The sequence below is a fragment of the Loxodonta africana genome, chromosome 10 (genome assembly GCF_030014295.1).
Source record: "Loxodonta africana isolate mLoxAfr1 chromosome 10, mLoxAfr1.hap2, whole genome shotgun sequence".
Taxonomy (NCBI): Eukaryota; Metazoa; Chordata; class Mammalia; order Proboscidea; family Elephantidae; genus Loxodonta; species Loxodonta africana.
The window spans coordinates 10,969,534-10,995,974 of record NC_087351.1 but is presented as its reverse complement, the minus strand read 5'-3'; the positions used below and the strand labels follow the sequence as shown (position 1 = coordinate 10,995,974).

Genomic DNA, 26,441 nt, shown 5'->3' with positions numbered 1-26,441 from the left:
GAGCAGGCCTCTTGGCCCTGAGCTTCAGCTCTGCCTTCCAGGCTCACTGGAATGGCAACTCCGCTCCCTTGGCTTTGGGTGGCCCCATTCTCCTAGTCCATCTGAGTGGCAACCCTACCCCCTCAGCCCCAGCAGGCTCTGTTCTGCTCCTTGGGCATGGAAGCCCTTCCCCCTCAGCTTTGGGTAGCAGATCCAGCCCCATCCGGAATGGCAGCCCTACGCTCCGGAGAACTGAGTTGGTGAAGATCTGAGTCTCTGAAACCTAGGAGGCTGTGGCTCCACTTTTTGAGACCCCAGAGGTCGTGGGCCTACCCTTTGAGACTGAGGCAGCTCTGCTTGTATTCCTTGTCTCTTCAGCTTCTGCTTCCTGGTTCCTTGGTCCCTTGGTCTCATCGCCCTGTATTCCAAAGCTCTGTAGCTCCATTGACCAGTGCCTGGAGTCACCCCACTCCACCAATAAACTTCAGCAGGTCTCTTGCTCAATGGGTTGGCAAGCCTAGCTCCAATAAGTGCCCAGAGGTACCCCACTCCGCCAGGAAGCCTCCTTTGCAAAGGCACTCAGCTCTCTCGCTCTGTGGATCAGCTCCAGCTCTGTCTTGCCCTGGTCTCTTAACTCTGCAGCTGCCACTTCTCTGCTGCTGCTTCTCACTGTCTGTGGCATCTCCAGTGTATCAGCTTTCTTTTCTTCCTTCTGAGTCCTCACCAGAATTGTCTTTGATGTCCATAATTCCACCAACAGTCTGTTCAAGTCAATCTAGGCTTTTACTATCAGGCACATTAAAACTCTTCCAGACTCTGCCCATTCAGTTTCAAAACCGCGTCTACATTTTAGATATCTGTTAAAGCACCACCTCACTCCTGGTACCAAATTCTGTCTTAGTTATCTAGTGCTGCTGTAACAGAAATACCACAAGTGAATGGCTTTAACAAAGAGAAATTTATTCTCTTAACAGTCTAGGAGGCTAGAAGTCTGAATTCAGGACGCCAGTTCTAGGGGAAGGCTTTCTCTCTGTGTTGGCTCTCGGGGAAGTCCTTGTCATCAATCTTCTCCTGGTCTAAGAGCTTCTCAGAACAGGTACCCCAGGTCCAAAGGATGTGCTCTGCTCCTGGCACTACTTTCTTGGTGGTATGAGGTCCCCAGGTCTCTCTGCTCGCTTCTCTCTTTTATATCTCAAAAGAGATTGACTTAAGACACAACCTAATCTTGTAGATTGAGTTCTGCTTCATTAATATCACCACCTCTAATCCTGCCTCATTAACATCATAGAGGTAGAATTTACGACACACAGGAAAATCAAATCCAATGACAAAATGGTGGACAATCACAATACTGGAAATCACGGCCTAGCCAAGTTGACACATACTTTGGGGGGGGAACACAATTCAATCTATAACAGCCAGTAATAAAAAAAAAAAATTATATATCGACATGAAAGAACACTGCTGAAACAAAAGCAGTTTCTTGAAAATACACATCATAAGCCACTAAAAAACTCAAATTATAAGCACGTGCATTATATACCATGCACAAAAGAAAGCTATGCCTTGAGTGGGTGGGAGGGAGTAAATAAAGAAGAGAAAGCTGGCCAGCATATGGAAAATCAATTTGCTAAAAGCCATTTTCCTGAGTATTGGTGTGTGTGGGTGTGTGTGTGGGGAATTTAGGGTGTGGTGAAGTAGAGAGGGAAATGGATGGGCTCAGAGCCTAAGCAGTGGTGCTTTCCTTCTGCAGTTGACCACAGCCCTCAATGGGCCCTGTGTCCTGCCTTTCTAAACACTGGGGAATATGGCACCTGAGCCAACCACCACCAACCATGACCTGGCCAAATGGAAGAAGGGTAGAACCTACAAAACTCCCCATTTCCTTAGGCCAGTGGGCTGGTCTCACCCCAGATCATATTAATGAAACAACTGAAGGAACCTGACAGTTTGGAGCAAATTTGAAGAATTGGTTATTTGGGTAATTGATACATACAAATTATCTTTTGTTGTTGTGTGCTGTTGAGTCGATTCTGACTCAAAGCAATGCTATAGGACAGGGTAGAACTGTTCCTTAGGGTTTCCTAGGCTGTAATCTTTATGGCAGAAGATCGCCAGGTCTTTTCTCCCCTGGAGCTGCTGGTGGGTTCGATCCCTCACCCTTTCAATTAGCTAAGACCTTAACCATTGTGCCACCAAACTAAAAAACCAAACCTGTTGCTGTCAATTCTGACTCATAATGATCCTAAAGGACAGAGTAGAAGTGCCCCATAGGGTTTCCAAGGAGAGCCTGGTGGATTTGAACTGTTGACCTTTTGGGTAGCAGCCGTAGCTCTTAACCATTACACCACCAGGGTTTCCATTATTACCAGGGCTCCTTAAATTATCTTTCAGAAAATTGATGAAGAATTGTCCTAAATCTGCCATCATCATCATTATTAAATACTGAAAATAAAAAACACCACAAACTCCTGCAATCTTCTGTGACAGAGATGACCACTTTCTGGATTCCGGGGTCAGTGTGGACATGTCATTCCCAGTTTTATTGTTATGGTTTTTAAAATTGAATCTTTATTAACTAGTTCGTGCACTTCCTTAAATTGCCCTTTGAGAAGAATTCAGAAAGGCCTAAGAAACCAGAACAAGTTGCATACGATTTGGAGCAGGTTCTGGAACTGCAGAGGCAGCCCGAGAGGACCACGTGCATTAACGGACCAGAAACAGGTGACGGTGAGAAAAAGCTGGAAGGTGGCAGCCATGGTTTCAGGGAGCTCACCAAGGCAAAGGGGAAAACATGCCCCTGGAGGAAAGAGCCCAGAGAAATACAGAAACGCAAGTTAGAATTCAGTAGTTTTAACCTGGAACTGCTCTGTTGACCTAAGGACCTACCAGGAAAAAGGAGATGAAACTGTGCCTGTAACTTAGTGTTTTGTGTGTAATATTCCTCAAGGATGGTGTTCGAATCTTGGCAGCTGTGGCCACCACCCTGTTTATCCTCCACCCGCATCCCTGGGCTTTTACAACCTCAATGTTTACCTATTTTAGGCACTCCAGGTGCTGTTAACAGATGCTGCATCTGCTCCCACATATATATGCGTGTGTGTGTATGTGTATATCAAAACAAACCATATTCATCTTTTTACTTAACAAAATTCTCAACTTCTCAAATTCTCAACCGAACACACCCCCAGGAAAAGGGTCAGAAGTATATACAACAAGCCCTCAACACTGTTTGCCTCGGGGCAGGGGGGCAGATAGCGGGAGACAGATGAAGGTGGGTTTATTTTTGTTCAGTGTTCTATGCGATTTGAATCTTAACAGTGGACATATAGTCACACACTACTTTTCGTATTAGTTTTCTATTGCTGCCGTAACAAATTACCAGAAACTTAGTGACTTAAAACAAGGCAAACTTATTATCTTAACAGCTTTGCAGGTTAGAAGTCTGACACAGATCTCACTGGGCTAAAACCCGGGTGTTAAGAGGGTTGTGCTCCCTTTGGAGGCTCTAGAGGAGAATCCATTTCCCTGCCTCTTCCAGCTCCTTGAGGCTGCCAGGATTCCTTGGCTGATGGCCCTCTTCCTCCATCATCAAAGCCTGTAATGGCAGGCTGAATCCTTGTTACATCGCATCACTCTGCCTCTTCCCATTTAAGGACCCTTGTATTTCCACTGGATTTCCTGGTGGTGAAAAAGGTAAACGTGCTAAGCTGCTAACCCAAATTTGGAGGTTTGAGTCCACCCAGAGGTGCCTTGGAAGGAAAAATCAACCACTGAAAACTCTATGGAGCATAGTTCTACTCTGCATACATGGGGTCGCTGAGTTGGAACGGACTCTACTGCACCTGGTTGGTTGGTGATTACATTGGGCCTACCTGGATAATCCAGGCTCATCTCCCTATTTGAAGGTCAGCTGATAACAACCTTAATTCCATCTGCAACCTAAATTCCCCCTTATCGTGTAAAGTAACATACATAGGTTGCAGAGATTAAGTTGCGGACATCTTTGAGGGCGGAATTATCTGCCTACCACACTCTTGTAGTTTAAAAAAACAGTAGCACTTCTGGAAGAGTGTTTAAGGAAAATAGGGAAATTTCACTTTAAACAGGTGTCAGAATCTGGGTTTTCCTCACACTGGGCCCATTTTCTTTCATTCTTTTTTGTACTTTCCAAACGTTCTATTATAAGCAAATACAGTTTACTGCCGGAGAAAATGGACACTAGATGCCAGTGCTGCTGGTTCCTGCTTACCTACTCTCCCTGACCTTCTCATATGCTTCCAGTCTTTACCCTGTTCTCTAAGCCACTCAGTCACTCCTTCTACCAACTCCTCCTCAGAGAGTGCCCCAAAAATGTTCTAGTGGAAAGAATGAGGCCTTTGGAATCAGATGGACCAGTGTCCGAACCTCAGCTCATGTGAATTTGGGCAAGTGTCTTACCTCTCTGAGTCTCAGTCTCCTTATTTGTAAAATGAGAATAACACCTACCTTCTAGGTTGTTTTGTGGATTGGATCTCAGATTTTAATGTGCGCACAGATCAGCTGGAAGCTTGTTAAAATGCAGGTTCTGTTTTGAAGTCTAGGGAGGAGCCTGAGATTTTGCGTCCCTTTTTTTTTTTTTTTAATTTTTATTGTGCTTTAAGTAAAAGTTTACAAATCAAGTCAGTCTCTCATACAAAAATTTATACACACCTTGCTGTATACTTCTGGTTGCTCCTAGTTGCTCTCCCCCTAATGAGACAGCACCCTCTATTTTCATGTCCATTTGGCCAGCTTCTGACCCCCTCGCCCCTCTCATCTCCCCTCCAGACAGGAGCTACACACATAGTCTCATGCATCTACTTGATCCAAGAAGCTCATTCTTCGCCAGAATCATTTTCTATACCACGGTCCAGTCCAATCCCTGTCTGAAGAGTTGGTTTTGGGAATGGTTCCTGTCTTGGGCTAACAGAAGGTCTGGGAACCACGACCTGCAGGCTCCTTCTAGTCTCAATCAGACCATTAAGTCCGGTCTTTCCACGAGAATTTGAGGTCTGTGTTGCACCGCTCTCCTGCTCCCTCAGGGATTCTCTTTTTTGTTCCCTGTGAGGGCAATCATCAGTTGTAGCTGGGCACAATCTAGTTCTTCTGGTCTCAGGCTGATATAGTCTCTGGTTTATGTGTCCCTTTCTGTCTCGGGCTCCTAATTACCTTGTGTCTTTGGCGTTCTTCAATCTCCTTTGCTCCAGATGGGTTGAGACCAATTGAAGCATCTTAGATGGCCACTTGCTAGTGTTTAAGACCCCAGAACACCACTCACCAAAGTGGGAATCTGCATTCTTTATGCCCTGGCTGCTGGTCCAGGACCACACTTTAAATAGCAAGGGATTAGACAGACAAAGTCTGAAAGACCCCGGCACAAGTGTCCTGTTCAGTGCTAGCTGCTCTCTTCTCCAGGGGCCAGCTTTTCTGACTATTTGGATGAGCCCACCTCAGAAGCCTGCAGACTGAGGGCCACGGAGTGCATCCAGATTCATTTGAACTTGAATTTATTCTATACTTTCTTCATCTTCAATTTCCCTCTTTGTGTTTAAATCATTTTTATTTTTTCTATTTTCTTTTTTTTCACTTGAATAATAGCAATGCAAAGCCTCTGTACTTTTAATTTTTTTTTATTTTGAGTATGTTCATTTGTTTTAAAACAGGAAATCTATATAGGTAGGGAAAAAAAAAAAAACCCTCTTATTAATCCCACTGTCCAGAGAGGAACACTCGTCAGTGTTCATTTTGTGGTGGGTAGCTTCTCAAGAAGGTTTCTGTGATTTTAAAAGTGGTTGTTATTATTATTTACTTTTAAAGTCTTTTAAAAAATAATTATTTCAATTTTTTTCATTATCCATAATGAAAATCAAACCCACTGCTGTTAATTTTGACTCATAGCAACCCCATAGGGTTTCCAAGGCTGCAAATCTCTATGGAAGCAGACTGCCACATCTTTCTCCTACAGAGCCGCTGGTGGTTCTGAACTGCCGACCTTTCGGTTAACAGTCGATCGCTTTAACCACTGCGCCACCAGAGCTCCTTCTAATGAAGCATGTCATAAACAAAAATAATTCAGAGAACTGGCAAATGCTGCCTTTTCCAGTTTTTGTCACCAACCAGTTTCAAGATACCAGTGAGCTGTTGTTTTTTAGTTGCCTTTCTTATAAACCCTTGAGGTAAAATTCAAGGTTTTTCTTTAATAAAATAAAATAATTTAATAAAAACAAATAGTCTATGATGTTGTCATCAGGTTTTTAGGGGCAAAAATTAGCCTGTCTCTCCCTGGACGCCAAACTTTTAGAAAAAAATTAAAAGGTTAACATTTTGGGTCCTAAATATCTTAAAAGAAATAGTAAAGTATCTGTGAATACCTTGATTTGAAAACTGAAGCATAAAAACTATTCTGATACTTTGGAGAGCTACAAAAAAGGGCTGATAGAAAAAAACAACAAAACGAAAGGGCAACTAGTAGATATCACTAAAAATGACAGCTGATCACGTATGAAGCACTTACCGTGCATTAAACTCTGTGCACTCATTATCTCCTCTTGCTGGGTGCAGAATTATTTGTCTTCTTTGGTCCTCCAAAACACAGACAATTAAGAAGTCTAAAATAGAACCTATTACATTTTCTTTTCAAGCAACTGAGGAGCTATTTCTCTCTCTTTGGTGAAGCGCACAGGCCCAAGTAAAACTTGCAGTCATGTTTGGGATCTCTACCCTCCACTCTCCCATAGACCAGTTCCTCTTCTTACTGTTCTCACCCCCACCCCCGCCCCACCCCCCCAAACACAGCGCTCTTGACGCCCCACAGTGACGGTGTTGTTGGAAGTAGCTTTCCAGGTAGCCTTAGCTGACGCCCCACAGTGACGGTGTTGTTGGAAGTAGCTTTCCAGGTAGCCTTAGCTGACGCCCCACCGTGACGGTGTTGTTTGAAGTAGTTTTCTAGGTAGCCTTAGCTGTCGCCCCACAGTGACAGTGTTGTTTGAAGTAGCTTTCCAGGTAGCCTTAGCTGTCTGTAAGCGCTGCCATTCTCATCATCTGAAGAGTCAACATCACTGTCAATGCCAATGTCAACGATATCTTAGGTCAGGTTCTCACAGAAGCAGGCCCTGAACCATGGATTTGGGTGCAAGTGGCTTGTTAAGAAAGGGCTCCAGGAGAAACCAGTAAGGGAGAGGGGAAACAGGACTGGGAAAGGAAGTCCTGCACTCAGCCTGCTCCCAAAGGAAGTTCTTGAACAAAGAACACATCTTCAAAGCAAAGGAGCTGGGCTTTGGTCCGCCACATCAGCCTGTCTTTGGCCTTAAGCTGCCCAGGGGTGGAGGGTAGGGTGAAACACAAAACTCCCAAGGTTCTTCCAGCTTTCTGTGTCTGAGGGTAATCTGCAGGTGCTAGCTGTTAGCAGCAAAATATGCAAAAGCTGGGGACCCGTGCACTGAACTGGGATCTGGGTGGGGCATGAGTTAACTACTGTGAGTTTCCTGTTAACTTCCCGTGCTGTGTGCACAGCACATGCAATCCTAAACTCTCACTAAAATTTTAAGTTCCTTTTTAAAGGGCTAGCATTAAAATGGAGCCCTGGTAGTACAGCAGTTAAGAGCTCAGTTGCTGTTTTAGTTATCCAGGGCTGCTTTAACAGAAATACCACAAGTGGATGGCTTCACCAAACATAAGTTTATTCTCCCACAGTCTAGGAGGCTAGAAGTCCGAATTCAGGATGCCAGCTCCAGGGAAAGGCATTTTCTCTCTGTTGGCTCTGGAGGAAGGTCCTTGTCATCAATCTTCCCCACTCCTAGGAGCTTCTCCCGGGTCCAAAGAATGCGCACTGCTCCCAGCACTGCTTTCTTGGTGGTATGAGGTCCCTTTGTCTCTCTGCTTGCTTTTATCTTTTATATCTCAAAAGAGACTGGCTTAAAACACACTACCTAATCTTGTAGATCTCATTAACATAACTGCCCCTAATCCATCTGATTAACATCATAGTGATAGGATTTACAACACATAGGGAAATCACATCAGATGATGAAATGGTAGGCAATCATACAATACTGGGAATCATGACCTAGCCAAATTGACAGATATTTTTGAGGGACACAATTCAATCCAGGACACCACACACAGGAAAATCACATCGGATGACAAAATGGTGGACAATCACACAATACCGGAAATTGCAGCCTAACCAAATTGATACACATATTTTTGGGCACAATTCAATCCATGACAGCTGCTAACTAAAAGGTCAGCAGTTTGAATCCACCAGCCGCTCCCTGGAAACCCTATGGGGCAGTTCTACTCTGTCCTGTAGGGTCACTATGAGTCGGAATCTACTCGATAGGAAGGGGTTAGTATGAGAGGTGACAGCCATTGGACTCAGACCTGAGTTTGAGTCCTAATTCCACAAAAGGAATTGGAAAAGCCATATTAGTACCTTGACCCTTTGTCACAATACCAATAAAATGGGATAATTATTCCTGTATCATGTAGTTTATTTATTTATTTACTCAATCATTCATTCAATAAATACGGAGTGTCTACTCTGTGCCAGGTCTGTTCCAGGGCTGTTCTGAGAAGGACATGTGATGGGAAGGGTGTGTAAACTGTAAAGCTCTAGGCAGTTGCATTTACTTACAGTGTGTCTTTTCACAGGTCAGTAGAACAAATTACCTAAAACCACAGTAGGAAGATATGGTAAAACCTGTGAAAGCCAGAACCTGGTGTAAGGTGGAAGCCTGTCAGAGAAGGAAAACTCAAATATTTTTCACTAAAATAAGAGATAGACAAGCGATTAAGACTGCACCCTGTCAAAGGTGGAAAACTTGAAAGACCCGGAAAAACAAAGCAGGTCCGTGGAGTTCTGGCTCTCACAGGTTTCACTGTATAGGGGCAAACTTCTTGCCAGTGAGCTAGTGGAAAAAGAAACTGTAGACTTCCTTTCCCTAAAGGGCTTTAGGAAACAAGACTCACTCTAGAGAGTTCTCCAAGGCTAAGTCTGGAGGCAAAGCCCAGGGAATTAGCAAAGTATAATTGTAGTCTCAGGACCTCCCAGTCCTGTCTCGGTCACAGTTCATCCTCTTTCATCTCTCTTAAGCTTTCCCAGACTCAATTACTTACATGTAAAATGTAGGGTTCTCACAACCAACCGGTGATGGCAAGGTAAGCATGTCGCTTGTGTACTGGAGCCTTCGCTGCTAGATTTCCGGGATGAGCAGGGAATACCTGAGCTCAAGCTTGGCAGGCTGAGGTGAGCCCCATTCCCAGGACTGTGGTGTAGGTTAGAGATTTCAACTCCGATCAGATCCAACACCCTCCTTTTTTTAACAACTGTTTTGTACTGCCCTTTTTACTGATCAGGTAGCCCAGGGCCTCTGTAAACCAGCCGCAACAACTGAAGACTGACAAGTGTGCTATACTGATGGCTTATTTAGATATGGTATTGCTGGCTTTGCCGTGAGTCTCTGAAATGGTGAAAATCTTTAGGTAAAATTCCAAAAAACAAACAAAAAGCCAAAATATATCTTCCTTTCATTTGCTTAGTTGCTGCATTACCGAAAAATACAGTGCATAGTAACCTGTTGCCATCCAGTTGATTCCCGCCCACAGCAACCCTACAGGACAGAGTAGAACCGTTCAACAAGGTTTCCAAAGAGCGGCTGGTGGGTTCGAACCGCCAACCTTCTGGTTAGCAGCCAAGAGCTTTAACCACTGTGCCACCAGGGCTCATAATGCATGGTCAATAAATACTCAAGGAATAAATTAAAATAATTGAAAAATAAAACCTGTTTTTACATGTGATCGTGAACTCAGACTATAAGCAGGTTTTTCATACATTAAGCCTCCCTCTCTGTGCGGTGTGTGTGTGTGTGTGTGTGTGTGTGTGCCTGTGTCTGTGTGTCTGTGTGCATGTAAGGGAGGAATTTCAAAGTTTTGGGACTCCCGGCTCTCAGCTCTTGAATATTCCTCACCATATTCCTAGCGACCTCAAAATTGAAACGACCGAAAATAGCCCCATAAATTTCCCAAACGCCCCCTGGGTAGACGTGCTGCCTCCACTGAGAGCCGCTGGTTTGGAGAGTGGGGTGTTGCTGATTTAACGACGAGGAATAAACACAAAGCCGGCCCCTCCCGTTTCTCGGAAAGCACCAAGCTTGGAGAAAGACGAAACTCAGGCCAGGAAGTCCCCTTCTCAAACCTGCATCTGCGCTTTCGCCCAGAGACTGGTGACGGACCACAGCGAGCTCAGGTTTTGACTGGGCGGTTGAGAAACTATAAAGGCGGATTTAAAGGGGGAAAAACCCAGCGCTTTTTGCCCTCCGGTCGGTGGGTGTTTGCGCCGCGGCGCCCCTCTTGGTGGCTTTGGCTTTGCTCGCTGGGTTGCCCCGCCGGCTTGGGCGCGACCACCGTGAGTGTCCCCTCTCTCTGCTTCTCCCTCTCCACCCGCCGGCTGTCCCCGGTCCTGGCCCCCCGTTCTCCTTCCTGGCCCCGGTCGGTGTCGCCGGGCACTCGGCCGGCTCACTCGGGGCTCGGCCCGGGCCCCGGAAGCCCCGGGGAAGTGGGGAGCCCCTGGGCGCGCGCCCCCGCTCGCCCCTCGCCGCAGGCGGCCGCGGCAGGACTGGGCCCAACAGTTGGAAGTAGCTGGGTCACTGCCAGCTGGGGGGCGGATGGGTGGGGCCGCGAGCGTCGCTTTCCGGGCTGCACGGCCTGGCCCGGGGGCTGCCTTTCCCGGGGCGGCGGAGGCAGGAGGGGCCGGCCGGCGTGACCCGGGAGGGGAGAGGCAAGTGTCCGCGGGGGCGCCGGGGCGCTCCGTCGGGATGAGGGGGTGGGTGTCGGCTGGAGGGCTGAGCACTGCGCGCTCCAGCCTCCACGCAGTTCGTTCTCGGGCTTAACCCTTCCTGACCAGGCTCTAGGGCTGGCGTCTAAAATCAGACGGTGTCGGAAGGTTTCCTGTAACAATTCTGTGGCAGCTTTGGTTTGTTTTGATAACGCTTTTCTGAACTTTTTGCAGACCATACAATTCGCCCATTTAAAGCCTACAACTCAGCCGTGTCTAGTATATTCACAGAGTTGTGCAACCATCACCGCAGTCAATTCAGGAACGTTCTCTTCACTTGAGAAGGAAACCGTGTACCTAGTAGCATTCACTCCCCATTTCTCCTCCATCCCCAGTTCCCTAACCCTAAACCCCAAACCAAATCCATTGCCCTTGAGTCCATTCTAACTCAGTCTCTATCGATTTGGCTATTCTGTACATTTCATAGAAATGGAATCATACAGTCTGTGGGCTTTTTATGACTTCCGTTTCACTTAACGTGTTTTCGAGGCTCATCCATGTTCTAGCGTGTATCAGTACTTCATTCCTTTTTACTGCTGAATAATATTCATTGTATGGTATACCACATATTGTTTATGGAGCCAGCAGTTGATGGGCACTTGGGTTGTCCCTACTTTTTGGCTATGCTGAATAATGCTGCTGCGAACATTTATATACAATTTTCTGTGTGTACATGTGTTTTAATTTTTCTTGGGTATGTATCTAGGAGTCAGATTGCTTCATCATATGGTAACTGTTATGGATTGAATTGTATCCTCCCAAAATGTGTCTCAACTTGGCTAGGCCATGATTCCCAGTATTGTGTGGTTGCCCACCATTGTGTGATCTGATGTGATTATCGTATGTGTTGTAAATTCTAGCCTCTATGATTTAGTGAGGCAGGACTAGAGACAGTTATGTTAACGAGGCAGGACTCAATCTACAAGATTAGGTTGTTATCTTGACTCAGTCTTTTTTGAGATACATAAAAGAAACAATTAAGCAGAGAGGCGAGGGACCTCCTACCACCAAGAAAGAAGAGCTAGGAGCAGAGCGTGTCCTTTGGACCTGGAGTCCCTGTACTCAGAAGCTCCTAGACCAGGGGAAGTTTGATGACAAGGACCTTTCCCCAGAGCCGACAGGCAGAGAAAGACTTCCCCTGAAGCTGGCCCCCTGAGTCCAGACTTCTAGCCTCCTAAACTGAGAGAATAAATTTCTCTTTGTTAAAGCCATCTGCTTGTGGTATTTCTGTTATAGCAGGACTAGATAACTAAGACAGTAACTCTCTGTTTAACCTTTTGAGGAACTGCCAGACTGTTGCCCAAAGCTGCTGCACCATTTTACATTCCCACCAGTAATGCATAAGGCTTTCAATTTCTCTGTATCCTTGCCAACACTTCTTACCCGTCTTTTTGAATATAGCCATCCTGTTGGGTGTGAAACAGTATCTCATGGTTTTGATTTGCATTTCCTTAATGGCTAAGGATATTGAACATTTTTTCATGTGCTTATTGACCATTTGCATATCTTCTTTGGAGAAATATATATTTAGATCCTTTGCTCATTTTTAGTTGGACTAGTTGTCTTTTTATTGTTGAGTCGTATGATTTCTTTATATATTCTGTATACCACTCCCAGTTGCCATCAGCTTGATTCTGACTCATGGCAATCCCATGCATGTCAGAGTAGAACTGTGCTCGATAGGGTTTTCAGTGACTGACTTTTTTGGACGTAGATCTCCAGGCATTTCCTCTGAGGCACCTCTGGGTGGACTCGAGCCTCCAGCCTTTCAATTTGCAGCAGAGCGCGTTAACCATTTGCGCCACTAGGAACATATTCTGGATAAAAGGTCCTTATCAGATGTATGATCTGTAAATTTTTTCCCATTCCGTGGGTTATATTTTCACTTTCTTGATGCTATTGTTTGCAGCACAGAAGTTTTTTATTTTTTAAAATTTTGACTAAGTCCTATTTATCTATTTTTTTGCCACTTGTACTTTTGATGTCACATCTATAAATGTGTTGTCTACTCCAAGGTCGCAATGATCTTTGCCTGTTTTTTTCTATGAGTTTTATAGTTTTAGCTCTTAAATTTAGGACTTGGCTCTATTTGGAGTTAATTTTTGTATACGGTCTGAGGTGGGGGGGTACCTTAACGATTTACAAAGTGCTTTCTCAATCCATTAATTCATCTGTTGACATTTCATCTCCCCTGTGGTAGTAATAAAAAGTTGTCTTCACCCTGGCAATAATAGTATTGATCAAAAAAGAGAAAACAACAAATGCCTATGAGTTTGTGGCGAGATTGGAACTCTTACACACTGCTGGTGGGATTGTAAAAGGGTACAACCACTAAGGAAAACGGTATAGCTCTTCCTTAAAAAGCAAGAAGTACAGATACCATATAATCCAGCAAGCCCCCCCAAAAAAGCTATATATCCTAGAGAAATAAGAGCTGTGACATGAATAGACATATGCACACCTATGTTCATTGCAGCATTATTCATGAGAGTAAAAAGATAGAAACAATCTTAGTGCTCATCAACAGACAAATTGGATAAACAAACTGTGGTACATACACACAATGGAATGCTACGCAATGATAAAGAATAATCATGATCAGCAAATATCTCACATGGGTGAACCTGGAGGACATTGTACTGAGTGAAATAAGTCAGTCACAAAAGGGCAATACTGTAGGAGACCACTATTACAAAAAGTCAAGAATAGGTTTACAAACAGAAAGAAACGTTCTTTGATGGTTACTAGGGTTGGGAGGGAGAGGGAGGGAGAATCACTAACTAGATAGCAGACACACATTAATTCTGGTGAAGGGAAAGGCAATACATAATACAGGGGAAGTCGGCACAAAGTGACCAAGCAAAGGAAGATACTGAGAGGTACGCAAGAATAAAGGGCAACGACAGTAAATCCTATAATGGATATAATCCTGCAACAACAGTAATGGCAAACAATTATTTGTGAATGGGTACATAGGTAGATATGTATGCTAAATAGATGTGGGAGGTTGTGCGGGAGTACACCCACATTCATATATATAGGTATAAAAATAGGTATAGTTATGGATATTTCTATATACATATTTGTATATGCTGCATGTATATTCATATACATAACATGGCACGTAGGGGCACAGTTATGGAAACTTCTTAGACATATCCAGACTCCCCTAGGAGCTGTTACTGGGTTTGAGGGCTAAGGACCATAGTCTTGGGGGACATTTAGGTCAATTGGCATAACATAGTTCATAAAGATAGTATTCTACATCCTCATTTGATGAATAGTATCTGGGGTCTTAAAAGCTTGCAGGTGGCCATCTAAGACACAACTATTGGTCTCTTCCCGTCTAGAGAAAGGTAAAGAAAACCAAAGCCTCAAGGAAGCAATCAGCCCAAAGGACTAATGACCCACGTGAACCACAGCCTCCTCTAACCTGAGACCAGAAGCACTAGATGGTGTCCAGCTACGCACTACTGACTGCTTTTACCGAGATCACAACCGAGGACCCTGGTTAATTTTAGAATGGGAGAAAAATGTAGAACAAAATTCAAATCATAAAAAGGCCAGGCTTACTGGTCTGACAGACTGAAGGAACCCCCAAGACTATTGCCCTAAGACAGCCTTCTAACCTGGAACTGAAGCCACTCCTGGAGGCCACCTTTCAGCTGAATAGACTGGCCTATAAAATAAACAATAACATACATGAGGAAATGTGCTCTTTAGAACAATCAATTATACGAGACCAGAAGGTCAACATTTGCCCAGAAACAAAGATGAGAAGGGGCAGGGAAACAGGATGAATGGAAAGGGGAACCCAGGGTAGAGATGGGGAGATGCTGACACATTATGGGGATTGCAAACAATGTCGTGGAACAGTTTGAGTATGAATTATTGAATGGGAAATTAATTTGCTTTGTAAGCTTTCACCTAACCCCCCTCTGTTGCCATCAAGTTGATTCCGACTCATAGTGACCCTATACGACAGAGTAGAATGGCCCTATAGGGTTTCCAAGGAGCAGGTGGTGGATTTGAACTGCTGACATTTTGATTAGCAGCCATAGCTCGTTGTAGCTCTTAACCATTGAGCCACCAGGTCTCCAAACTTTCACCTAAAGCAGAATAAAATATTCCGGAAAAGAAAAAAATCCCTTTGAGTGAGATTTTGCCTGGTGCTAGAGGCTTTACATGTTTATGTCATTTTTTTTTTTTTTTTTTTTTAGCATTCTAGAAGGAAGGTGTTATTATGCCTTCTGATGAGAAGACTGAAGCTCAGAGAGACTAATTCACCAGGGTCAAATAGGCAGGCAGAGCTAGAGTTTTGATTCCAAGCCACGCCTGACTCCAGAATCCAGCGCATGGGCAGTGCATGTGGGTGTGCCCAGGGTTTCTCTGTTTAGCTGCCCTTGGTGGCTTTTGTTTTCCTGAGGTTTTTACTAAATCCTCCAGCTTCATCTTTTCATGTAGTATCCTTGAAGGCACTGGGTCTTCTCCTGGCGGCGCTTCTATAGAATAGCCTTGGCGTATGTGACTGTCAATGGCCTGGTTCACTTAGTTGGAAATCTGTTTGGCTTCCCAACTGGTACTTTCTAAAATAAAGTAAATTTTTCTCCTTTCAAATCTTAAAAGGGGAAAACTTACTGAGATGGGGGAAGTCATAAAAGCCAATGACTAGGGTGATCCAAGGCAACTACAACTACCAAAGTGGGGGACAGATGACATTTTTGCGTTATATTTGCCAATGTGCTAGAAATTCTCGTTTGTTCCTCATAGCTCCCTATGAGGTTGGGGTTTTTTGTTTTGTTTTTAATATATGTGGAATAAAGTGTCTTACTTATTTAAAATATATTTATCTAAAAGAATGCAAAATGTAGCTTAAAAATATTATTGGTGACAGTAGGTACAGCTTCTGATCACAATTCTGAATTTTAAGCAGAGTTTATATATAAAAAGTATATCAAAGTAATACGTGTTCTGTATGCATTATTACCGTATGTCTCTGGTAGAGACACAATAAGCTGGTAATGGCAGTTGCCTTTGGGAAGAACTGGGGGAGCGGGCATCCAAGGTGGGAGCCATACCTTTCACTGTGATTTTTTTTTTTAACCATGTATCTGCATTATTTTTTTAATTGCAAAAAGAATTAGTTTTTATAAAGGATTTACCTGCTGAGATTTTGAGAACTTAAATAACTCTCTAAGTCACAAGTCCAAAAGGCACAGAGCCCAGAATCAAACCAAGTCTCTCTCTGTGGCTCATGTTTAAACTCCATCTCCTCCTCCCTAGAACAGAATCTGGGATAAAACTCTTTAATTAAAAATTCCATAGTTGCCTCTGCTGGACAGTGAATCCTCGGCAAGATGAACCTCTGTGTGGACTGAATAGTTCATTTCTTATTAAAAACTCAACTGTGCAAAGAGCTTCTTGCATTCTCCATTTTTACTTGAGATCCCCATAATGGCTCCTGGATGAAGTGGTGGCCCTTCCTTGGTGCTTCTCTTCATGAAAGTCCCCCTTGAGCTTCTCCTTCTCCTCACTACCATCAGGATATGGAGTAAGGAGGGGCACTCAGCGTCGAGAGCAGTGGTCTCCAAACTTTGTTAAAATGCATGACTATCAAAAAGGTTTTTTTAAATATACATTATAAACATATATATAACTATGTATTTATACATATTACTATCAATCTTATTTTAAATATTACTAAACTTCAATTTTTCTCTCACTTTTTCAGATAAAAATTCAGATTGAGTTGTCTTATCAGTGGCTCCCAGAAGAGTCACCCTCTGTGGGAGCACATCAGTTGTGGAGGCGAAGACAGAGGACTGGAACCAGGATCAGAGCTCAAAGATACTAGAAAATCTGGGCTCTAAATTCTTATGTAGGCCAGCTGCAAAATGCAACCATAACAACAGTTGCAAGACATTGAGGACTTTAACATTCATTGTAAACTTTGGAACAAATTGCTTACTTCTTTGAAGGCTGGATCCAAAAAGCACAATGAATACAAGAATGTGCTGTGGTAGCATGGTCAATTCCAGACAAGCCCATAAGCGGGCTGGGATAGGAGGCCCAACCCCTGAGATGGCATTGGAAGCAGAACTGATAGAACTCAGGGAAAGTGATAGGGATGAAGTAGTAGACCTCACCTGTGAATCTTTAGAACCCACAGTGATTGATCTAACTCAAAATGACTCTGTTGTGATAACTGAAGAAAGGAGGAGGCCAAGGAGAAACGCAAGGCCACTTGAAGGCCAAATTGGCAGCTGTGTGGTGAGCAGTGATGAGGAGGGGTTGATGAGGGACAGAGATGTGTATGTGATCAACAGTGTCCACCACAATGCCCTGGAAGAAGAAGCTTTACGTTGCCGGCTACCTGGTTATATCTGCTGTCGAATTTGCATGGATGGGTATTCAGAGATTGAACAGAGCGGAAGATGCATCTATTCTACAGAATGCGGCCACATCTTCTGTAGTCAGTGCCTCCGCAATTCCCTTAAATATACTAAAACTTGTCCAGTTTGTTTGAAAAAAATCCGTGGCCATGAGTACCACCGCATTTATGTATGATGTGTGCTGTGTTGTTCAGGACAGACAGCCTGGCTGGCGTTTTCCACGTGCTACTGTAGAACTATGGATTGTTGGCATCCAATGCTCTGAGCTCAAAAAGCCTGATTTTTAAGTCTGCTATCTGCAGTATATAAAAAGCTGTTTTGTTTCTACATACTATGAGATGCTCCTTTTTGTTTTTCTTTGGTTTCATGCCACAGGGCTGGACTTTGGTGGTTGTCTCAGTGTGCCAGAGACAAGTGGCTGTCCCCAAAGCAATTTTTCCCTTTCTTTCCCATAGTAATCAATTTCTAGTTGGCCACCTGTGGCCATTTTGGATCATGTAAATGAGGGCACCACCCTAGAGATGGTGGAGCAAGTAGACAGAAGGAACCTAGGAGACTGACGATGTCACAGACAAGAGCAACCGTACAAGTTTGGACTTTTATGTGCAAGAAGTATGAATTTCATCCTTGTTTAAGCAACCATTATATTGGGTCTGGAGCGCTGGTGGCACAATCGTTAAGTGCTCGGCTGCTAGCTGAAAGGTTGGCAGCTCCAACCCAGCCAGCGGCTCCACAGAAGAAAGACCTGGCAATCTTCTCCCATAAAGATTATAGCCTAGAAAACCCCACGGGGCAGTTCTGCTCTGTCACATAGGGTCACAGTGAGTTGGAATCGGCTCAGTGGCATCTAACGACATGTTGGTCTTGGCTAGATTAATGGAAACTGTATTCTGATTAATGGACTAGGCAGGGTATTGCCTCTGGATTTCTCGATTCCTTTGGGAGTAGAAGTCAGTCAGTCTTTTCTGGCCACCTGTTCAACCAGCAGAGTGAAGGGGGTATACTACTAGGCACCCTGCCCTGCTGAGTCTTCTAGTGACCTGTGAGGCCGGCCTGGGCAGTGGCCTGGGCACAATGGAATACGGAGGCATTGTCCTGTGCTCTCTTGAACCTGCCAGCCAGAGAAGCGCTGTCTTCACCCTGGATTTACAGGTATGCCTGCCTTTGACCACCCTGATCAACTGATCAACAAGTCTGCATGTGTCTCTGTGAACAAACAGATCAGCTCATCACCATCTCAGCTGCTCTGGGGCCTGGCTGGCTCAGAGGCCTTGAGAAGACCCTCCACTGCTATCCTTTGCAGAATGTCGCATGGCACTCACAGTTCAGTCTGCACTTTTGACTGGAGGAGGGTGGTCTCTGCAAAGCCCTCTCCCTTTCTCAGAGAGTGAAACGCGGAATAAAGCTTGCTCTACACTTGGTTTCCTATGGTCATGGCATGCTGCTCTTCCCCATGGAGGCTTACTTGCCTGTTGGCCTCCTTCCTGTCTACTCACTGCTTCTCTGGCATGCTGCCCACACCCCAGACCTCGGTTGTTCCGCTTGGTGGAGAACACGCAAGATAAATGTGGTGTCCACCCTGCGGTGGGTCCCTTTTATATTCTCAAATGAAATGAGAAAAAAAAAATGAAAAGGAAAAAAATTTAGAAAAACGTTCTAAATATTTCCTTTCCACATTTCATGAGATTGTTGCGTGCATCCCACTTTGGAGACTATTCGTTGCTCTGTGACACGGCACAGTACATCACAGACTTGGCTAATGAGTTTTGGCAAATATATACATTCATGTGCCTAACACCCCAATCAAAATATAGAACAATTCTGTCAACCTAAAAAGTCCCCTTGTGCCCTCTTCCAGTCAATCCCCACCGCTATAGGTAACCACTGTTCTGGTTATACCACTGTGGATTAGTTAGGGGACGCTGACGTCTGTTACTTCATTGTCTAGCTCAGCTGTTGGGGGAAAAATTGGACAGGGATTTGGAGTACAAGCTCTAGGAAGGGATAACAGGCTTGTTTTAATGGGAACACGCCTTACCTTGTCTGAGGACTCTAAGCAAGAAGGAATTAGTAGTGGCACCTCCTAGGTACTAGGCACTGCGTGCATACATCACAGGCAGTCAGAGTGTAGATCTTGGCAAGGGTAGGAACCTCAACAGGACGTCAAAACAAAAGTAGAAGACGCCACAGAGCACATTGGCAGGGCCACTTTGGTGTGACTATTGTATGTGGCTGCACGAAGAGAGAATTAAAGCTAGGAGAGATGCTTAGGGCTACATCATGAGCGGGGCATTGTGTGTTATGTACAGAGTTTAGATTTTATTCTACAGCCTCCAGGGAAGGATTCTGAAGACTCAGCATGGTGCCAGTAACAGCTGAAGACGCAGTTGAAAAGCTGGGGGAAAAATGTGGAGGTGGAACTAGAAAGATTCTGGTGTTGATTTTCCTCTCAAAATGTGAGTGAATTATTTGATGTGTATGTGAGAAAAAAGGAAGTAGCCTTGGTCTGAGACGTTTGGTGCTGCACTGGCGCTCTCTTGCCCCTGATGTCTGAGAGTCCATGAGAGCGTGGCCAGTCCAGCTATGGAAGCCAGAAGGCAGCTGTGGCAGCTTTTGGGCGATGGTTGTTGGTGTGAGGTGGCAGTGATAGGAGTCAGGGGCAGGTGTGGCAGTTCCGATTTAGCTTTCGGTAGCCTTTTGGGTAAGTGGAAGCTTATTTGGCCAGAGTGGAAATGGAATTGGGAGGGGTAGACAATCAAACTTAACCACTTGGTTCCTGATCTAGCTTCAGACCAAATTAGCCCCATGGTGAAATCATCTGGCGATATTCATTCGTCTTTTCCTGATGTTCACTATCATTACACACAGACAACTTCTTGAGCTGTCATATGCCCAGGTTCCATGAACCACAGGCTGAAATCGATCTGCTTGAGAATAAGGAGAAGACAGAAAAAGTGAAGGAGTCAGACTGGTCACTAACCAAGGACTGAGCTTTCTGTCACATGGTCCACACTGAATTCATCCCTACTGTAAATATTGCATACACCTCGCAGGAGAAACATGTTGCTCTCCAAGAACCTAAAATAGTTAAGAGGAGTAAGCCTTTAGGTCCCTTCCTTACATCAGTTACATCCCACTGCTTTGATATTAATATTTGCCTAGTGGGATAGTCAAGGGAGTGTTAATAAAGTAAAACAGGTTCCAATAACATCATTAGTCCAGTGTCTGTCTCAAAACAGGACTTTCCTGCAGCGAGGGTGGTGAGCAGCAGCAGCATTTGCACCAATGCACACACACACACACTCCCAACATTTCTTACCTACTGTTGGGCTTCCCTGACACACTCATGGATAGCTAGGACCAAGGAATCGCAGGGAGGCACAGGCCTTTGTCTTTAAGCCCTGCTGTTCTAGTGCCCTACAGTCCTTGCCTCCTCTAGGACTCTGGCTGGGTTGGGTCCCACTGGGTAGTTCTAAACAAGGTGTTCATGGTTAGGAACAGCAGGCTGTTCTAACAGACTTATTTAGAACAGTTTTAGACATCTGTTAATACACAGTATTTTAAGAGTAAAACTTTAGTTTTTTTTTCCCTCCATCTTCAGTTTCATAGTCCAGTTCCATGTATCGTGCAGGTAGGTTCCCACCTGAGGAAAACGTTTTTTCTACTGTCCCAGGGGCTATTCACAGACAGCTCTAACATGATGACCCTCACTGTATGGGGGACATTCTTCAGGGTGGCATTTGATATGGGCTCTTCCCTGCCCCCTTAGCTTTCAGCAGGCAAAAACATCCTAGGAGCACCTTCCTTTCTTCTGTGGAGTGGCATGAAGGAGGCACCTGGCCCCAGGTGTAGCCCTGCCAGCATCACTGGCACTCTAAATGGAGGGTCTAGGAGCTGCCAGTATGTAGCAAGGACTGAGGCAGAGGTTACCTGTACCACTTGACTTCTACTGAGAAGAGGACCTTTAACTACCCACTTCCTTTCCTCTAAACAAACAGGAGCCACAGAAACAGCAGCTGCTTTATTCTGCAAACATAAAAGAGCAGGTATGGTGCATTGCTGGGTACTGCCTAATCATTAATTCACTCACTCATCCACTCACTTAGCTAGGATTTATTAAAATTTGAGAGTGTAGGTCTGTGTAACTAAAAAGCTGAATTAGTCTTTTCCTCCAAGAAGCTCATGGCTAGCGGAGGAGAGATATGCAAACAACTAGTTATGAGGATGAAAGAAATACGCAGTGTAATAAAAACTGTGATATAAGTACCTGCGAAGTGCTGTTAAAGTATAGAGGAAGAAATAATGCTGACTTCTCAGCATCTTTGGAGTCTAGAAGATTGGAAATTTCATTTATATTCCGCTTCTTTGGAGTACTTGATGTTTGCTTTAGGTGTTAGGTGCCGTCAAGTCAGTCCTGACTCAGCGACCCCATGTACGACAGAACAAAACACTGCCTTGTTCTGTGCCATCCTCACAATCATAGCTATGTCTGAGCCCATTGTTGCAGCCACTGTGTCAGTTCATCTCGTTGAGGGTCTTCCTCTTTTTTGCTTACCCTCTACCAGGCATGATGTTCTTCTCCAGGGACTGGTCCCTCCTGATAACATGTCCAAAGTACATGAGATGAAGTCTCACCATTCTTGTTTCTAAGCAGCATTCCGGCAGTACTTCTTCCGAAAGAGATTTGTTCATTCTTCTGGCAGTCAATATTCTGGTATATTCAGTACTCTTCATCAACACCGTAATTCGTATGCATCAATTCTTCTTTGGTCTTCCTTATTCATTGTCCAGCTTTTGCATGTATACGAGGCAATTGAAAGTACCACGGCTTGGGTCAGCTGCACCTTACTCCTCAAAGTGACTTCTTTGCTTTTTAGCACTTTAAAGAGGTCTTTTGCAGCAGATTTGCCTAATGCAATATATTGCCTGATTTCCTGACTGCTGCTTCCATGGGTGTTGATTGTGGATCCAAGTAAAATGAAATCCTTGACAACCTCAATCTTTTCTCCATTTATCGTGATGTTGGTCCAGTTGTGAGGATTTTTGTTTTCTTTATGTTGAGGTGTAATCCATATTAAGGCTGTGGTCTTTGATCTTCATCAGTAAGTGCTTCAAGTCCTCTTTCAGCAAGCAAAGTTGTGTCATCTGCATAATGCAGGTTGTTAATGAGTCTTTCTCCAATCCTGATGCTGCGTTCTTCTTCGTATAATTCAGCTTCTTGGATTATTGCTCAGCATACAGATTGAATAGGTATGGTGAAAGGATACAACCCTGAAACACGCCTTTCCTGACTTTAAACCACACAGTATCCCCTTGTTCTATTCGAGCAATTGCTTATTGATCTATGTGCAGGTTCCTCATGAGCACAATTAAGTGTCCTGGAATTCCCATTCTTCCCAATGTTATCCATAATTTGTTGTGATCCACACAGCCGAATGCCTTAGCATCGTCAATAAAACACAAGTAAACATCCTTCTGGTATTCTCTGCTTTCAGCCAGAATCCATCTGACATCAGCTATGATATTCCTGGTCCCACATCCTCTTCTGAGTCCAGCTTGAATTTCTGGCAGTTCTCTGTTGATGTACTGCTGCAGCCACTTTTGAATGATCTTCAGCAAAATTTTACTTGCATGTGCTATTAATGATATCGTTTGATAATTTCTGCATTCGATTGGATCATCTTTCTTGGGAATAGGCATAAATATGGATTTCTTCCAGTCAGTTGGCCGGGAAGCTGTCTTTCAAATTTCTTGGCATAGACAAGTGAGCACCTCCAGGGTTGCATCTGTTTGTTGAAACATTTCGATTGGTATTCTGTCAATTCCTGGAGACTTGTTTTTTGTCAATGCCTTCAGTGCAGCTTGGACTTCCTCCTTCAATAACATCGGTTCTTGATCATATGCTACCTCCTGAAATGGTTGAATGTTGACCAGTTATTTTTGGTACAGTGACTCTTCTTTTAATGCTTCCTGTGTTGTTCATATTTTGCCCACAGAATCCTTCAATATTGCAACTTGAGGCTTGAATTTTTCTTCAGTTCTTTCAGCTTGAGAAATGCTGAGCATGTTCTCCCCTTTTGGTTTTCTAACTCCAGGTCTTTGCACATTTCATTATAATACTTTACTTTGTCTTCTTAAGCCGCCCTTTGAAACCTTCTCTTCAACTCTTTTACCTCACCATTTCTTCCATTTGCTTTAGCTACTCTACATTCAAGAAAAAAGTCTTCATGTATGATGTCCTTGATATCACTCCACAACTCGTCTGATCTTAGGCCATTAGTGTTCAATGTGCCAAATCTATTCTTAAGATGGTCTCTAAATTTGGGTAGGACATACTCAAGGTCGCAGTTAGGCTCCCGTGGACTTGTTTAATTTTCTTCAGCTTCAACTTGAACTTGCATATGAGCAATTGATGTTCTGTTCCACAGTTCATCCCTGGCCTTGTTCTGATGGATAACATTGAGCTTCTCCATTGTCTCTTTCCACAGATGTAGTCAATTTGATTCCTGTGTATTTCATCTGGTAAGGTCCATGTGTATAATCATTGCTATATTGTTGGAAAAAAGGTATTTCCAATGAATAAATCACTGGTCTTGCAAAATTCTATCGTGCGATCTCCGGCATCGTTTTTATCAACAAGGTCGTATTTTCCAACTACTGATCTTTCTTTTTTGTTTCCAACTGTCTCATTCCAATCACCAGTAATTATCAATGCATCTTAATTGCATGTTTGATCAATTTCTGATTGCAGAAGTTGGTAAAAGTCTTCAATTTTATCATCTTTGGCATTAGTGTTTGGTGTTGTTTTAGGGTGGGTTCTCTAGAGAAGCAAAACCAGTAAAGCATACAAATATATATATATATATAATTTATATCAAGGAAACAGTTCACACGATTGTAGGGGTTGGAACGTCCCCAGTCTTCAGATCAGGATAGAGTCCTTTCCCAATGCACAGAGCCACAGAAGCTGGTGAACCCAAGATGTGCAGGTTGGAGAGAAAGGCTCCTGCTCATAGACTGTGATGGTCGAGGAATCCCCAAGGTTGGCAGGCAAGACCACAAGATTTCTCCTGAGTCAGGTAGCTGCAGGGGCCGATGAACCCTAGACAGGCAGATTGGGGAGCAGAATTCTTGCTTGCAGGCTGTGAAGATCAGCAAATCCCAAGATGGACAGGTAAGCTGCTAGCTCAAGTCCCAAGAACCAGAGGTCACACAAGAGACAGCTGCTGGATCCAGAACAAGCCAACAAAATTTTCAAGGTGAGCAGAAAGGAAGTAGGCAGTGGAAGGCAGAGAGATGAAGGCTGAGGGGGTGGTGAGCTACCACAGGCCCCCCCCCCCCGCCGTATCACTCAGCAGATTCCATCATGGGGGTGAACACATATCAAATTTCTACAAGGAAGTGATCACAACATTATACAACTGCCAAAACACTAAGAATCATGGCCCAGCCAAGTTGATACACAATCTCAACCATCACAGGTTTGTAAATTTGAATATCCATATTAACTGGTCTTCTTTGTAGGCATATGGATATTATCTTAATATTGACAGCATTGTACTTCAGAACAGATGTTATAGGTTGAATTGTGCCCCCCAGAAATGTGTGTAAACTTGGCTAGGCCATGATTCTCAGCATTATGTGACTGCCCACCATTTTGCCATCTGATGCAATTTTCCTATGTGTTGTGAATCCTATCTCTGTGATGTTAATGAAGCAGGATTAGAGGCAGTTATGTTAATGAGGGAGGACTGAATCTACAAGATTAGGTTGTGTCTTAAATCAATCTCTTTTGAGATATAAAAGAAGAAGTGAGCAGAAAGAAGGGGGGACTTCATAACACCAAGAAACAAGAACCAGGAGAATAGCAGGCATCCTTTGAACCTAGGGTTCCTGTGCTGAGAAGCTCCTTGACCAGGGAAGATTGATGACAAGGACCTTCCCCCAGAGCGAACAGTGAGAGAAAGGCTTCCCCTGGAGCTGGCACCCTGAATTCAGACTTCTAGAGTCTGAGACTGTGAGAGAACAAATATCTCCTTGTTAAAGCCATCCACTTGTAGTATTTGTTATAGCCGCACTAGGTAACGAAGACAATAGATCTCAAAAAAAATTTTTTTTATTATGATTGTGGCACCGTTCCTCTTCAATTTGTCATTCCCAGCATAGTGGGCCATATAATTGTACTATTCAAATGGCCAATACCACTGCATTTCAGCTCACTAATGCCTAGGTTGGAAACCCTGGCGGCGTAGTGGTTAAGAGCTACAGCTGCTAACCAAAAGGTCGGCAGTTTAAATCCACCAGATGCTCCTTGGAAACTCTATGGGGGCAGTTCTACTCTGTCCTATAGGGTCGCTATGAGTCAGAATCAACGGCAACAGGTTTTAATGCCTAGGGTATTGATCTTTATGCATTCCATTTCATGTTTGACAGCTTTTACTTTTTCTAGATTCATACTTTGTATATTCCAGGTTCAGATTACTAATGAATGTTTGCATCCGTGCCTTCTTATTTTGAATCGTGCCACATAAGCAAATGAAGGTCCTGAAAGCTTGACTCCATTCGTGTCATCAAAGTCAACTCTACTTTGAGGAGGCAGCTCTTCCCCAGTCGTATTTTGAGTGTCTTTCAACCTGAGGGACTCATCTTCCAGCACTATATCAGACAATGTTCCACTGCTATTCATAAGGTTTTCACTGGAAAATTTTTTTCAGAAATAGATTGCCTTGTCCTTCTTCCTAATCTTAGTTTGGAAGCTCCGCTGGAACCTGTCCACCATGGGTGACCCTACTGGTATTGGAAATACCGATGGCGTAGCTTCCAGCATCACAGCAATATGCAAGCCACCACAGTATGACAAACTGACAGGCATGTGGTGGTCTTGAAGTTTAATACCCATTTGTATCTCTTTTTCAAGACAGTGCTAATTTGAGGGAGCAGAAGTTTTGTGAATTATTTGTCATACTAATGTGAGTTGCTACTATCATTTATTGGGTGCTCACTCTGCGCCAGCTCCTGTTAAGAGCTTTATATACATCATCTCGTTTAATCCTCACAACAACCCTATGAGGTAGGTTTTATCATCCCTATTTTATATGTGATTAAAATTGAGGTTTGCAAAAGTAACTTTGGTTTATGAGGGCTTTTGTTTTGATTACTAATGATTTGATAAAACTTGGTATATTCAGTTCTTTAGACATCGCTGTCCACATCCT

At 43.9% G+C, this 26,441-nt stretch overlaps 1 protein-coding gene and 1 long non-coding RNA gene across 5 annotated transcripts; one reads left to right on the top strand and one right to left on the bottom strand.

Annotated features, from left to right (window-relative positions):
• Positions 1-4,576: 4,576 nt before the first annotated feature.
• Positions 4,577-6,781, bottom strand: LOC135232579 (uncharacterized). Its single transcript, XR_010323099.1, has 2 exons — positions 6,515-6,781; positions 4,577-5,668 (listed from the first exon to the last, which is right to left on the bottom strand). It is a non-coding gene; the product is annotated as an uncharacterized LOC135232579 (long non-coding RNA).
• A 3,423-nt stretch (positions 6,782-10,204) lies between these two features.
• On the top strand, positions 10,205-18,642 carry LOC100655112 (E3 ubiquitin-protein ligase RNF4-like). Of its 4 annotated transcripts, XM_064292032.1 has the most exons (3): positions 10,273-10,405; positions 14,185-14,583; positions 16,566-18,642. In XM_064292032.1, exon 3 carries the CDS (start codon positions 16,832-16,834, stop codon positions 17,399-17,401), a length of 570 nt encoding a protein of 189 aa, XP_064148102.1. In that variant the 5' UTR covers positions 10,273-10,405; positions 14,185-14,583; positions 16,566-16,831; the 3' UTR covers positions 17,402-18,642. The 4 variants fall into 4 exon arrangements, with proteins under 4 accessions (XP_064148100.1, XP_064148102.1, XP_064148099.1 ...); XM_064292030.1 differs by lacking the exon at positions 14,185-14,583 and having other exon boundaries at positions 10,205-10,323; XM_064292029.1 differs by lacking the exon at positions 14,185-14,583.
• Positions 18,643-26,441: the final 7,799 nt, after the last annotated feature.